Below are 12,089 nucleotides of genomic sequence, written 5' to 3'. Positions count from 1 at the left end.
TTTGTTAACAACTACTTTATAGAGACGCATCAAGAACGTGTACAACAAGGCTTTTGATTATACCTCAGGTAAATTCTGCCCTGGCACGTGGTAGTAAAGGAAGTGCAGTCCATCTTCACTGTACTGCAGTTTGTATTTCGTGACCCACTGGCTGTTTGCATTTCTTCCTTGTGTGACTACTCGTGTTACTTTGGTGTATCTACCAAGATCGACCTGGATCCACTGGCTGGGGTTATTATAGCGAGATGACCATCCTCCTTGCTTTCCTCCACCTGCCAAAAAGTTCAATCTTCCCTGGATAGCGGCATGATTGGCATCCCATTGAGAAGAAGCCGTGATTTGAGCATCTGTGATAAGGCCACTCTCCATGCCGAGCGGTTCTGCGCAGGCTGTATTTGTAAAGAAAAACATACTAAGCGAAAAGGGGTATGAATGCTACTAAAAGATGAGAAGAAAAACAGGAAAAACAAAACAAAAACATTTTGCCAATTCCTTGACACTTTGTTATTTAAGGGTTCCGCTGTACATATTTAAGTTTTGTCTTGAATTTTAATATAATTTAAACTAGACATGCTGAAAATCAATAGTACGATCCCTTTATGGTAGGGGGTGGTCTTCATGGGTAGAATACTCTCATGTATATATATGCTAAAAGACTGTGACACGCTTCACGTTTTCTTTACCTTAGATGCCAAAAAAGGATGGTTATTGCTAAGTAGGTTAATCTTTTTTAGTTTAATTAAATTTTGAAATTCATTTTTTGTATCATTCATCATTATTTTGCATCATTACTTGTGTCATCAAATATCCGCTCGTTTATGGCAAAAGTTCTATCTGGGATGAAGTAAACTAAGAGAAAAAATAATGGACACACGCGATTGATGCACTATAAATGTTACATACTAAGTTCACTTAGATAAATATACCTTCGCAGCCATAAAGTTCCATTCTCATTGATATATGATTGTGCCACGCTGTTGGACGAAGTCTAATATTGTGTGCGTTAATTGCCGGTATTAGCTGGTGATACACAGTGGTGTCACTGTCTTGATTTGCATCAAATTCCTAGAAAAATGAAACGTATCTCAGTAAGGACATTAACTTTTAACGGACTACTAGAACATACAACGGGTCGTAACGTGTCTCAAAATGCTTGGGGCCACAAAAGTTTAACCTATAAAGAAGGAACCGAAATCAGGTAACGGTTAAAAAACTTTTACTACCGTTATGGCTTACCATGGGTGAATTCTGGCCTGGAACGTGGTAGTAGCGGAAGTGCAGCCCATCTTCACTGAACTGCAGCTTGTATTTGGTTACCCACTGGTTGTATGCATTTCTTCCTTGTGTCGCTATCTGTGTTACTTTGGTGAAACTATCCAGATCGACCTGAATCCACTGGCTGGGGTCATTATAGCGAGCTGACCATCCTCCTTGTTTTCCTCCACCTGCCAGAAAGTTCAATCTCCCCTGGATAGCGGCATGATTGGCATCCCATTGCGTAGAGGCCGTGATTTGAGCATCTGTAATAAGGCCGCTCTCCATACCGAGAGGTGTTAAACACGCTGTATTTGTAAAGAAAAAATGACAAAAAGAGTTAAAAGTAATGAAGAAATATAATCACCTGTAACCGATATTTTTCAGCTATTTGGGAAGGGCAGTGCCCTCTGGAATGCGCGGTCCGGGTTCGCGCTGTGGCCACTGCACTGGCGGCTTGGCCTAGTGGTAAGGGCGCTGGACTTGTTATCCGATGGCCCCCGGTTCAAATCCACCTCCCTGCCACTAGATGGATTTGTCTTCGGTCGTCCCGAATTCAACTCCTCCACGCGTTTTAAATAGCCAACTGGTCAGCCTCCTGCCAGCTGGGGTTTTCAACAAGTTTATGTTCGATTTGCAATATTTGTTTATCTATTTACAGCGTCCACAATTAGCGCAATAGTGCTAAATAAATTAACACTTCAATAAAGTGATTTATTTTTATTTTTATTTAGTGTTTTGTAACTCTCAAGGTGCCTTACTCCCCACCTAATTTAGTATAAATGGATACCGGCGAATTAGTTGCTTAGGGATAAACCTGCGATGGGCTAGCATCTAGTCCAGAGGGGATAATAAATACTCTTATTCTCTACATACTACGGAAACCGGAGCGTAGTAACCTGATGGGGCACTAGCCACGTAGGTTTAAACGCAGACGAATTATTAATCATGCATTAATCATATTAATCATACATTAATAAAAAATCATGCATTAATCATTTAAACGCAGACTGTTTATTAATCATGCATAAATCATCTCATTTCTGTTTATAATAAGCTTATGCTGTTTGGTAGAATAAAAAGTTTTAAAATTTAAAAGTGCGTTGTTTAGCATACCTGGGCATCCATAGAGCTCCATTCTCATTGATATGTGATTGTGCCAAGCAGTTGGCATAAGTCTTACGTAGCGTGCGTTAATTGGAGGACTCAACTGGTGGTATACTATAGTGTCGCTATCTGTATTTGCATCGAACTCCTAGAAAACAAGATATGTGGCGATCGATTAAAGGAAATGTTGCAATTTTCCAATCTCGCCCTGATTACCAGGAGCTATGTTCTTGTGTCACTGACTGATTTTAACTTAATTATTTACTCATTAGCAAACCTTAGGCTTGCAGTATGCAGGAAGTCTGTCACAAGTGAACATAGCTTTCACGAGATTCCTGCAGCTCAGTGGCTGAATGTCCGGCAGGCTTTCGGAAGCTCATAGTTTGACTCCCGTCGAGAAACCTTTGATCGTTTTCCGAATAGTTTGTGCCTGATGTGATTAACTGATTAACTCTCGGCTAATTTTAGAAAATGTTATTTACCTTTGGCGAATTCTGGCCTGGTTCGTGATAAAAGATAAATGTGGCTCCATCGTCACTATACAGCAGTCTGTATTTGGTTACCCACTGGTTGAATGCATTTCGTCCTTGTGTCACTATCCGTGTTACTTTGGTGTAACTAGCAAGATCGATCTGAATCCATTGATTAGCAGTGTTCGAACGAGCCGACCATCCTCCTGCTTTGCCTCCACCTGCCAGAAAGTTTAACCTCGCCTGGATTGCAGCATGATTGGCATCGTATTCTGACGAGGCTGTGATTTGAGCGTCTGTGATTAGGCCGCTCTCCATACCTAGTGGTGCTATGCATGCTGTTTTTGTGGAAAAAGAAAAAGCAACAACAGTAAAAAAAGAGTAATGCAAAAATATCCACAATAAACTGAAAAGCAATAGAAGGTGTTGGCTTTTTTGTCATTTCTTTGTGTAAATAGGACTGAGGACTCTGTGTGAACTCCGATTAATTTTGTAGTATTTGTATTGTCTGTTATTGTTTAGTAAAGTAGTTTATAGTGTGGTAATTAAAATATTGTATTTTATTTTATTTTATTTTATTATTATTATTATTTTTTTTTTGTAGTGTTTGTAATAGTGTTGTAACTTAAACATTGTATGTATTTTTTGGAAACTAATAAAAATAATTAAAATACAAAAAAAAATAGAAGGTGTTGGCTTTTTTGTCATTTCTTTGTGTAAATAAAGCTTCTTTCTAGAGATCATCTACACAAGAGGCCGCTCCCAGGGGTTTCAGGGAACAAGGGGACATGGCCATAAAATAATTGGGAACAAGGAAACAAAAGGAAAATAAAGCTGGGAACACGGGAACAAAAGCCCTGTGTTTCGGGAACAGCGATCACACAAATCGACAAAATACATTTAGGGAAAAAGGGAACACAAGGGACGTTTTGTGGGGAAACAAGGGAACAAGACCCTCCCCCACCTACGGAGGCCCTCATGCGAGGAATTATCGGCTTGTATGTCAACATTTAGCTGTACCTTCACATCCATATAACTCCATTCTCATTGATATGTGATTGTGCCAGCTGGTAGGCTGCAACCTTACATAGCGGGCGTTAATGGCTGGAATAAGTTGGTGATAAACAACAGTGTCGCTGTCCTGATTTGCGTCAAATTCCTAAAAATTGAATAAAAATAAACTAACTTTAAGGAACGAAAATAGTATTGACTCCGGGAAAAAGATATCCCCTGACGGTGTCACAACATCGTATTATTTATATTATGGTTTTTAGACCAACAAAGGATTTTAACTCTGGAAGATACTCAATAGATAAACGGAGCTAGAGTCGATATAGGTATACCTTGGGTGAATTCTGGCCTGGGACGTGGTAATAGTGAAAAGTGTATCCATCGTCACTGTATTGCAGCTTGTATTTGGTTACCCACTGGCCGTGCCCATTTCTTCCTTGTGTCGCTATCCTTGTTACTTTTGTGTAACTGGGAAGAGCAACCTGTATCCATTGACTGCCATCATTTGTACGAGATGACCATCCTCCTTGTTTTCCTCCACCTGCCTTGAAGTTCAACCTGCCCTGGATTGCGGCATGATTGGCATCCCACTGAGAAGAGGCCGTGATTTGAGCATCTGTTATAAGGCCGCTCTCCATCCCGAGAGGTGTTAAGCACGCTGCATTTGTGTGAGAAAAAGGCACCAAAATTACAAGTAGTCGATCAAATTTCCTATAGTAAAAAGTCTCTTTACTTCACATGGTATGGCAACTCAACGTTCTCTGGATTTGTATTTAACCGTCGTCAGATATGTGGAAAGGGGTTTTACTCAGGGGCGCTAAAACTTCCCTGTTTTGACTTGAAAAATGTTTGTGTATCGTCATTTGCGTTGCCGTGCCAACCGTGTTTTGATATGCAGTTTCCCAATTTTATTTTTTTTTGTTATATTTTTTTTTTTTTTTTTAATTTTTTAATTTTTTTTTACAAACTTAAAGAATTTATATATTCCAGCAAAAATTTATAATACTTTCTGACGTCTGAAATAATAGAAAAAAAGAAGGTGGATCCTAGTTGCTGACAGAAACCTATAGTATATGTTCTCTTAGAGCAAGTTCTAGGCTATGTGCTAAAGGCATAATGTGTTTAAATGCGACTTGAAACAACGAAAACCCAAGGGTGCATTCTATCACCTCCCTCCCATTAATTGCATGGTTGTCATATATGACTTTGGTTATATGTCCCCAGGGCAATACCACTAAATGGTGTGTAATAATGTAGTAGTATATACCTGCACATCCATAGAGCTCCATTCTCATCGATATGTGATTGTGCCAAGCAACTGGAACAAGTCTAATATAGTGTGCGTTAATTGGTGGGTGCAACTGGTGGTATACAATAGTGTCACTGTCTTGATTTCCATCAAATTCCTAGAAGTGACATTAAAAGAAGCTTAACATACGTTATCCATCTGAAACAATGCAATCTATAACCATTTTCGCTTGATATTACACGAAAGTGTCGTCATACCAATACCACCACCTAAGAAGACTCAGTTTTCCTCAACGTGAACACCACCGATTTTTTTGGAATCGGTTGGACTTGGTACATTTTACTGGGGGAATTTTAAAAAAAAAAAAAAAAAATTTTTTCTGTCCAAAGGGCTAGGGGTGTTCAAATGTATTTCTTCGCTTTGTTTAATTTGCGTACGTAAGAGGAGTTTTTAGTTATCAATTCCGTGATTCAATTCATTTCTCTTGAAGTAGAAGGTCTTCGGCGGAAATAAGTTGAATTATCGTCATGACTTTACCTTGGGCGAATTCTGGCCTGGTTCACGATAATAGGAGAAGGTAACTCCGTCTTCGCTGAACTGCAGCTTGTATTTGGTCACCCATTGCCCGTATCCGTTTCTTCCTTGTGTTCCAAAACGTGTTATTTTTGTGTAACCAGGAAGAGCGATCTGAAGCCATTGACTTCCATCATTTGTACGAGCTGACCATCCTCCTTGTTTTCCTCCACCTGCTTGAAAATTTAACCTGCCCTGGATTGCGGCATGATTGGCATCGTATTGTGAAGAGGCCGTGATTTGAGCATCTGTGATAAGGCCGCTCTCCATGCCTAGAGGGTCTATACATGCTGTATTCGGAGGAAATACGAATGGAATAGAAATAAGACAGGCAGGTTAATAGTCGATTAAATGACACGTTCCTTAATAGCAAGACGCTAATTTTTCCTTTTTCTTGCTAGAAAACGGAAAACAAGTAGTGTGTGATTATAAAGCAATATGAATACCTGGACATCCGTAGAGTTCCATTCTCATTGATATATGATTGTGCCAAGCGGATGGACGAAGTCTAATATAGCGAGCTTGGATTGGCGGTAGCAACTCGTGATATACAATAGTGTTGCTGTCTTGATTCCCATTGAATTCCTGTGCATGAAATAAACCCACAACATTTAAGGAGCGTTATTTTTTTTTCGAGAGTGAGTGATAGTGCCAAAATAACAGCGATTACCAGTGTTGAATAGTTGTTTAGTGCTCATGCAGTCAGAATGACTTGAGGCAATGATAAGGACGAAACCAACGTAGTTAATATACTTTGAGTCCTAAGAAATGTTATTGCTATGGACAAAACTTTTCTTTGAATTTTTATGTGCCATACGGCAAGAAGAGGAATAATTGAGTGAGCGAGTTTTTATAGTACCTTAGCTGAGCTCTGGCCTGGTTCATGATAATTATGAAAGATCACCCCATCCTCACTGTACTGCAGCTTGTATTTGGTCACCCACTGGTTGAATGCATTTCTTCCTTGGGTCCCAAAACGTGTTATTTTTGTGTAACCGGGAAGAGCGATCTGAAACCATTGACTTCCATCATTTCTGCGAGCTGACCATCCTCCTTGCTTTCCTCCACCCGCCTGGAAATTCAACCTGCCCTGGATAGCGGCATGATTAGCATCGTATTGTGTAGAGGCCGTGATTTGAGCATCTGTGATGAGACCGCTCTCCATTCCGAGCGGTTTTGCACACGCTGTATTTGTAGAGATATAAAATAAATGATACTGATTTATTAATTAATTGACTATTAAGGTTTACACCTTAGCAGTTGGCGGGAGACAGCTCCTACAAACCATCACAATAATGCAATCTGCAGGAAAAGACGTTTTAAGATAGAGTTTTTATTGAGTGGAAATAATTTGCAGATTTGACTTTTCATGACAATATGCAATGTCTTTTTCAGTTTGCTGTGTTTTAGTTCGAATATTTTGCTAAAAAGAGAAGTGGCGAATACTTTTGTTTTTCAACAACAACAACAACAACAACAACAACAACAACAACATCATAATCGCCATCTTCATAATCATAATTATCATCATAAACCACATCATCACCAGCACCACCGCATCAGCAACCATATGCCATTCCAAAATATATATATATATATATATATATATATATATATATATATATATATATATATATATATATATAAAATATTTACAAAAGTACATGTTATTAAAAAAATTATTGGAAGAATTAGAAGAATTGTTTGGCCAGGTACAGGTACAAGGCGATGAAGATTAACTATATCTCGTTGAATCATGCGACCAAGACAGAAAGGTTATTACAAATGAATTAGTACGTGATGATATACATACCTGGGCAGCCATAGAGCTCCATTCTCATTGATATATGATTGTGCCAAGCACTTGGACGAAGCCTTATGTAGCGTGCTTCGATTGGTGGGTTCAGCTGATGGTACACAATAGTTTCGCTATCTTGATTGGCATCAAATTCCTTAAAGAGAAGTCAATATAAACAAAACAGGTATAGCTTAAAGTGACTATGTCACGGATTTTAACAGATTTTGAACAGCCAAACTTAATTTGCGTCGTAAGAAACTAAAAAATAATAGTCTATTTTTGTTAACAATTGCTATTTTAGAGCACTGAAACTGTTTCAAAGCGCGTTTGGCTGCGGATGGCTTGGATGGAAATGGATTGCAGTTTAAACACGATACCCAACGTTTTCAAGTTGTTCCCGCGTGCTTTAAAAAAAAAATCGATATTTAAATTTAAAGTCGAATTTTTATTTCTATCCCCAAATACAGGTTATATCTTCAGTTAAAGGTTCAAAGACAATGTTTTTCACTGGTACAGTTGCCTACCACTTATATCACAATGAGATGAGAAAATAAGTAAAAATCTGTTTTCCTTTGTAATGGTTATACCTTGGGTGAATTCTGGCCTGGCACGTGGTAATAATGAAAATGCAGCCCGTCATCACTGTACTGCAGCAAGTATTTGGTGACCCACTGGTTGTATGCATTTCTTCCCTGTGTCCCAACACGTGATATTTTTGTGAAGCTTGGAAGAGCGACCTGAATCCATTGATTGACATCATTTGTACGAGATGACCATCCTCCTTGTTTTCCTCCACCTGCCTTAAAGTTCAACCTGCCCTGAATAGCGGCATGATTGGCATCCCATTCAGAAGAGGCCGTGATTTGAGCATCTGTTATGGCGCCGCTCTCCATCCCAAGAGCTGCTGTACATGCTGAGTAATTGTAAAGACGAATATAAAATATAAGCCAATGGTACATATGACGATTAATTCAACATCATTTGATATTTTTGTGTTCACTTTGCGGCAGTGGTCTGTATTTAAATTATAAACTTGTGCAAGCAGTACTATTGAGATATGTACGGGGGGATTGTCCTGCATGTTTTGAAACAAGGTTTCTCAGGATTTAGTTTTCACGAGGAAGGATTTTTTTTATCAGTCCCCTTCTTTATATAGTCCGAAGCCCGGAATTGCAGCACTTTAAAATAATTTTTGTGTATACATGCGAAAGCACTAAATGTACATTAGTTACAACAGTTTTGTAGTGTTGTTCTTACGTAATTCGACTGTATTTTGTAAAAGTGAATCGGGCTTACAAAAATGGCCGATGACTTAATTGCCTTTTAACTGATGTAACTGATTTTAACCAAAATGCATTGAGGGCAAGCTAGTTTTGCGCTTTCTACGTGCACTTGTTTGAGTATGGACCTTGTACCAGGCCTTGTGGTAAACTTGCAAATGCTTAACAGGGAAGAAGAAAATATAGAACGCGGTACACGGTAGCATACTGATATTCACAATTCTATTGTACGTTTTTTAACGACCGAGCAACAAACGAGTCTTCACATCGTAAGATAAAATTAGCTCGCATTCTGAGTCGATTGTTGATGTGAATTCAGTAACTCACGTTGGTCGCAAAGTACTCCAGTGAAATCGTATGCACAGAGACATTCAAATCTGCCTTCCAAGTTGATGCATGTTCCTCCATTTAGACATGGGCTCGAGTCACATTCATTGACATCTGTAAATAAGAGAAACAATTTTCAGTCAGTGATGCAAAAATACTCAGAAAGCAAGATTTTTTCAGAAGGCTAGAGGGCAAGAAATATTAGTTGGTTCTCCGACATTCGACCAGAAAATGTATAACTTTCGGTACAGTGTCCAAAAAGGACGTTCCAACACCGAAAACCACCCCACCCCAACTCCACCTTACGATTTGGCAGCTAAGCTGTGTGTTTAAATGCTGTAAACCCATAACCTTTGCGATTCCGGGCCAAACGTGCCTCCGCTGAGCAATGGATGAACCACTAGCGTTTTAACCAATTAACCGCTCAATTGTGAGGTCGTCTACGTATAGATATGACTCAGCTTCAATGCTTAGTGATAGAGCCATTTGAACCATTAGAGGGCATGGTTTTAAATGACGTTGGAACCCATTCAGGCCTACTACTGTTACATCACTCTCTGTCATTTGTTTCTTTTCATTTACGGCCGTTTAAACGAGCTAAGTCATGGACATCCCATCTTGAAATTTTTTTTGAATTTTGACATTCGCAATCCGTCTAAATCTTCGTCAGTTGAAACCACCCTATTTTATTTTTTGCGTTTTTATTACTCCTTCGTTGTTTTTCTTCATTACACAACTATTATTTTGAGGTTTTCTTCAAAAGTAATATAACTTAAAATATCGCGAAATTGCTCCTTTAACAATAGTGTTAAAGGAGTGTTATAAATGTCGAATAATTTATCCAATACATGCAGACAAGTGAAACATCCCCATTTAAAGCTTGTTTTGGGATTTACCTTCGTCGCAATTTTTCCCTTTAAAGCCGTTTGGGCAGGTACACTGGTAGTCTCCTTGTGAGTTGGTACAGGTTGCTCCATTCTGGCACGGGTTGTTAGCACATTCATCGATATCTGTAAAATAACAAAGTTTATCAGAGAATAGTGACGTATCACTGCTGGCTCTCAGCAAATTCGCGACGGAATATAATAGTATTGCTATTCCCCCATATGCTCGTTCGTAGCCCGTAACACCACCCCTCTTCATCCCTCTGAATGTTTTCAGGTCTCAATAGTTGTCACCTGCAGCCATTTAAACACTTGAGGTGAGCAGGCAAAGCTATGAAACAAAAGTACCTCGTCCACTGACCACAAGTGCATGCAACGCTAAGATTTCATTAAGGCTAGTCTAACGCTTGATCGGGCACAGATTGTATACCAATACTTTTACTTCCGTAGAAACGCACCATTACGAAATTGCAGCTAGTAGCTGTCACCACACAAGAACAGTGAGGACAAATTTTTAATTGCTAACCGTTGGCGTTGACGTAATGTGCGTTTCGAATTTCAAATGTTTTCAATTAATATTCAGTTTTTTTTCCCCACCCAACCCCTAAAACCTCACTCTCGGTTAATAATGTTTGTTCTAGTGCTGAAACTTTACAGTGTGGCTAACTACGATCAGTTCCGATCTACATAAGGCAGGAAGCTCTTTTCCACTTGCTTATCACTGAAGGTCAACTTTTCACTGAAATAGCAGGCGGCTGCGGAGAAGCCCGTGAAAGAATATAATCTTACCCAGACGCGTATTGATTGGTTAATTGATTACCTTGCTCGCAATGTTCTCCCTCATAGCCTTGTGCGCATGAACATTGGTAGCTCCCTTTAGTATTGACACATGTTGCTCCATTCTGGCACGGATCGTTGAGGCATTCATCTACATCTGTAAATTAAAAAGAGCGTGAGGTTATTGAGATTCTCAGTGAAGTAGAGTAATTAGGATGAGGACAAGGGGAGAGTGACAAAAAAAAAAAAAAAAAAAAAAATATTAAAAAAAAAAAAAAAAAAAAAAATAAAAAAAAAAAAAAAAAAAAAAAAAAAAAAATCGGCACCCAAAAGTACACTGTTCCTTTTTTTGCTTTTTTACTATACGGTCGGGGGAATAAGTGTCAGTTTTGGCAAATCTTCCTTGAAGCACTCGAAGAATTTCCCAATTATTTAATCCAATCAAAAAATAGCGCGAGCGCTCACAAGTACTCCGAAAGCCGTCGCGCGTATAAATACGTCATGTTGCTTAGCAACTTCTGGGACAAAAACCGCGGCCTCAGTCACTTCTCTGAAAAGTGATTTCGGGGTCAACTGGCACTTGTTCTCCCCCACTCTATAGTGGCGTTATGGCTCTGGCTATCCAGCAGTGGAAAGGACATCATGACCTTATCCTGGTTCACACATGCGACGCAAATGCTCTTGCAGTTGGAGTTTTTTTGCACGATGACTGGCAGTCATCAATAATTACAAATTTGTAATTATTATTATTATTATTAAATGCAAAATAATGCAAATTGAAGCGAAAGTACAAGCGACTTTCAAACGTAGAACGCAAACGCAAGGACCCTAAAAGACGCAGACGCAGTTGGAGTTTTTTTTTACGATGACAGGCAAGTCGCGCCTCCCTTACTTGCGTTTGCTCTTGCATTTGCGTTAGCAATGCTCACACGTAGTGCTAGGGCAAATGCAAGCCCATGCGAGGTGCAAGAAAAGGGAATTCTTTTATGTGGTTGCCAGGTCCAAAAATGGACAGTTCCCCATTTCTTGCACTTGCATTTGAGCTTTAATTCGTGTTTGATCCGTTTGTATCGCTCTTGTCAACCGGCCCTAATAGGGTATTAATAACACGCCGTACAGCACAGGTCTCACTATCGCCATTTACTTAATTTAACAGCTATAAGTATGACGTCATACCGTGTTCACATTGCTTCCCATGATGGCCCTCAGTGCATGCGCACGTGAAGCTTCCATAAGTGTTGACACAGGTCCCGCCATTTTCACACGGATCGTAATATAACACATCACACTCGTCGATATCTGAAACGATAAGAATCTAAATATATTAGCTGTGCCATGATTATGATCATGAGTGGTTAG

At 39.3% G+C, this 12,089-nt stretch overlaps 1 protein-coding gene across 1 annotated transcript in view; it reads right to left on the bottom strand.

The window, feature by feature from the left end:
• LOC144659347 (uncharacterized) overlaps positions 1–12,089 on the bottom strand; it is a 96,077-nt gene that overhangs the window by 77,419 nt on the left and 6,569 nt on the right. The window contains exons 6-22 of the mRNA XM_078519759.1: positions 11,907–12,029; positions 10,774–10,887; positions 9,966–10,079; positions 9,070–9,183; positions 8,050–8,375; positions 7,478–7,616; positions 6,524–6,849; positions 6,111–6,249; positions 5,629–5,954; positions 5,110–5,248; positions 4,175–4,500; positions 3,852–3,990; positions 2,844–3,169; positions 2,371–2,509; positions 1,237–1,562; positions 927–1,065; positions 64–389 (exon numbers count right to left, since the gene is read on the bottom strand). Coding sequence (XP_078375885.1) covers positions 64–389; positions 927–1,065; positions 1,237–1,562; positions 2,371–2,509; positions 2,844–3,169; positions 3,852–3,990; positions 4,175–4,500; positions 5,110–5,248; positions 5,629–5,954; positions 6,111–6,249; positions 6,524–6,849; positions 7,478–7,616; positions 8,050–8,375; positions 9,070–9,183; positions 9,966–10,079; positions 10,774–10,887; positions 11,907–12,029 — 3,581 coding nt within the window. The remainder of the gene's footprint in view (positions 1–63; positions 390–926; positions 1,066–1,236; positions 1,563–2,370; positions 2,510–2,843; positions 3,170–3,851; positions 3,991–4,174; positions 4,501–5,109; positions 5,249–5,628; positions 5,955–6,110; positions 6,250–6,523; positions 6,850–7,477; positions 7,617–8,049; positions 8,376–9,069; positions 9,184–9,965; positions 10,080–10,773; positions 10,888–11,906; positions 12,030–12,089) is intronic.

This window comes from Oculina patagonica, chromosome 7, assembly GCF_052425735.1.
Source record: "Oculina patagonica isolate OP01 chromosome 7, crgOcupat, whole genome shotgun sequence".
NCBI lineage: Eukaryota > Metazoa > Cnidaria > Anthozoa > Scleractinia > Oculinidae > Oculina > Oculina patagonica.
The sequence above is the reverse complement of the archived record's forward strand: the minus strand, read 5'-3'. Positions and strand labels throughout refer to the sequence as shown.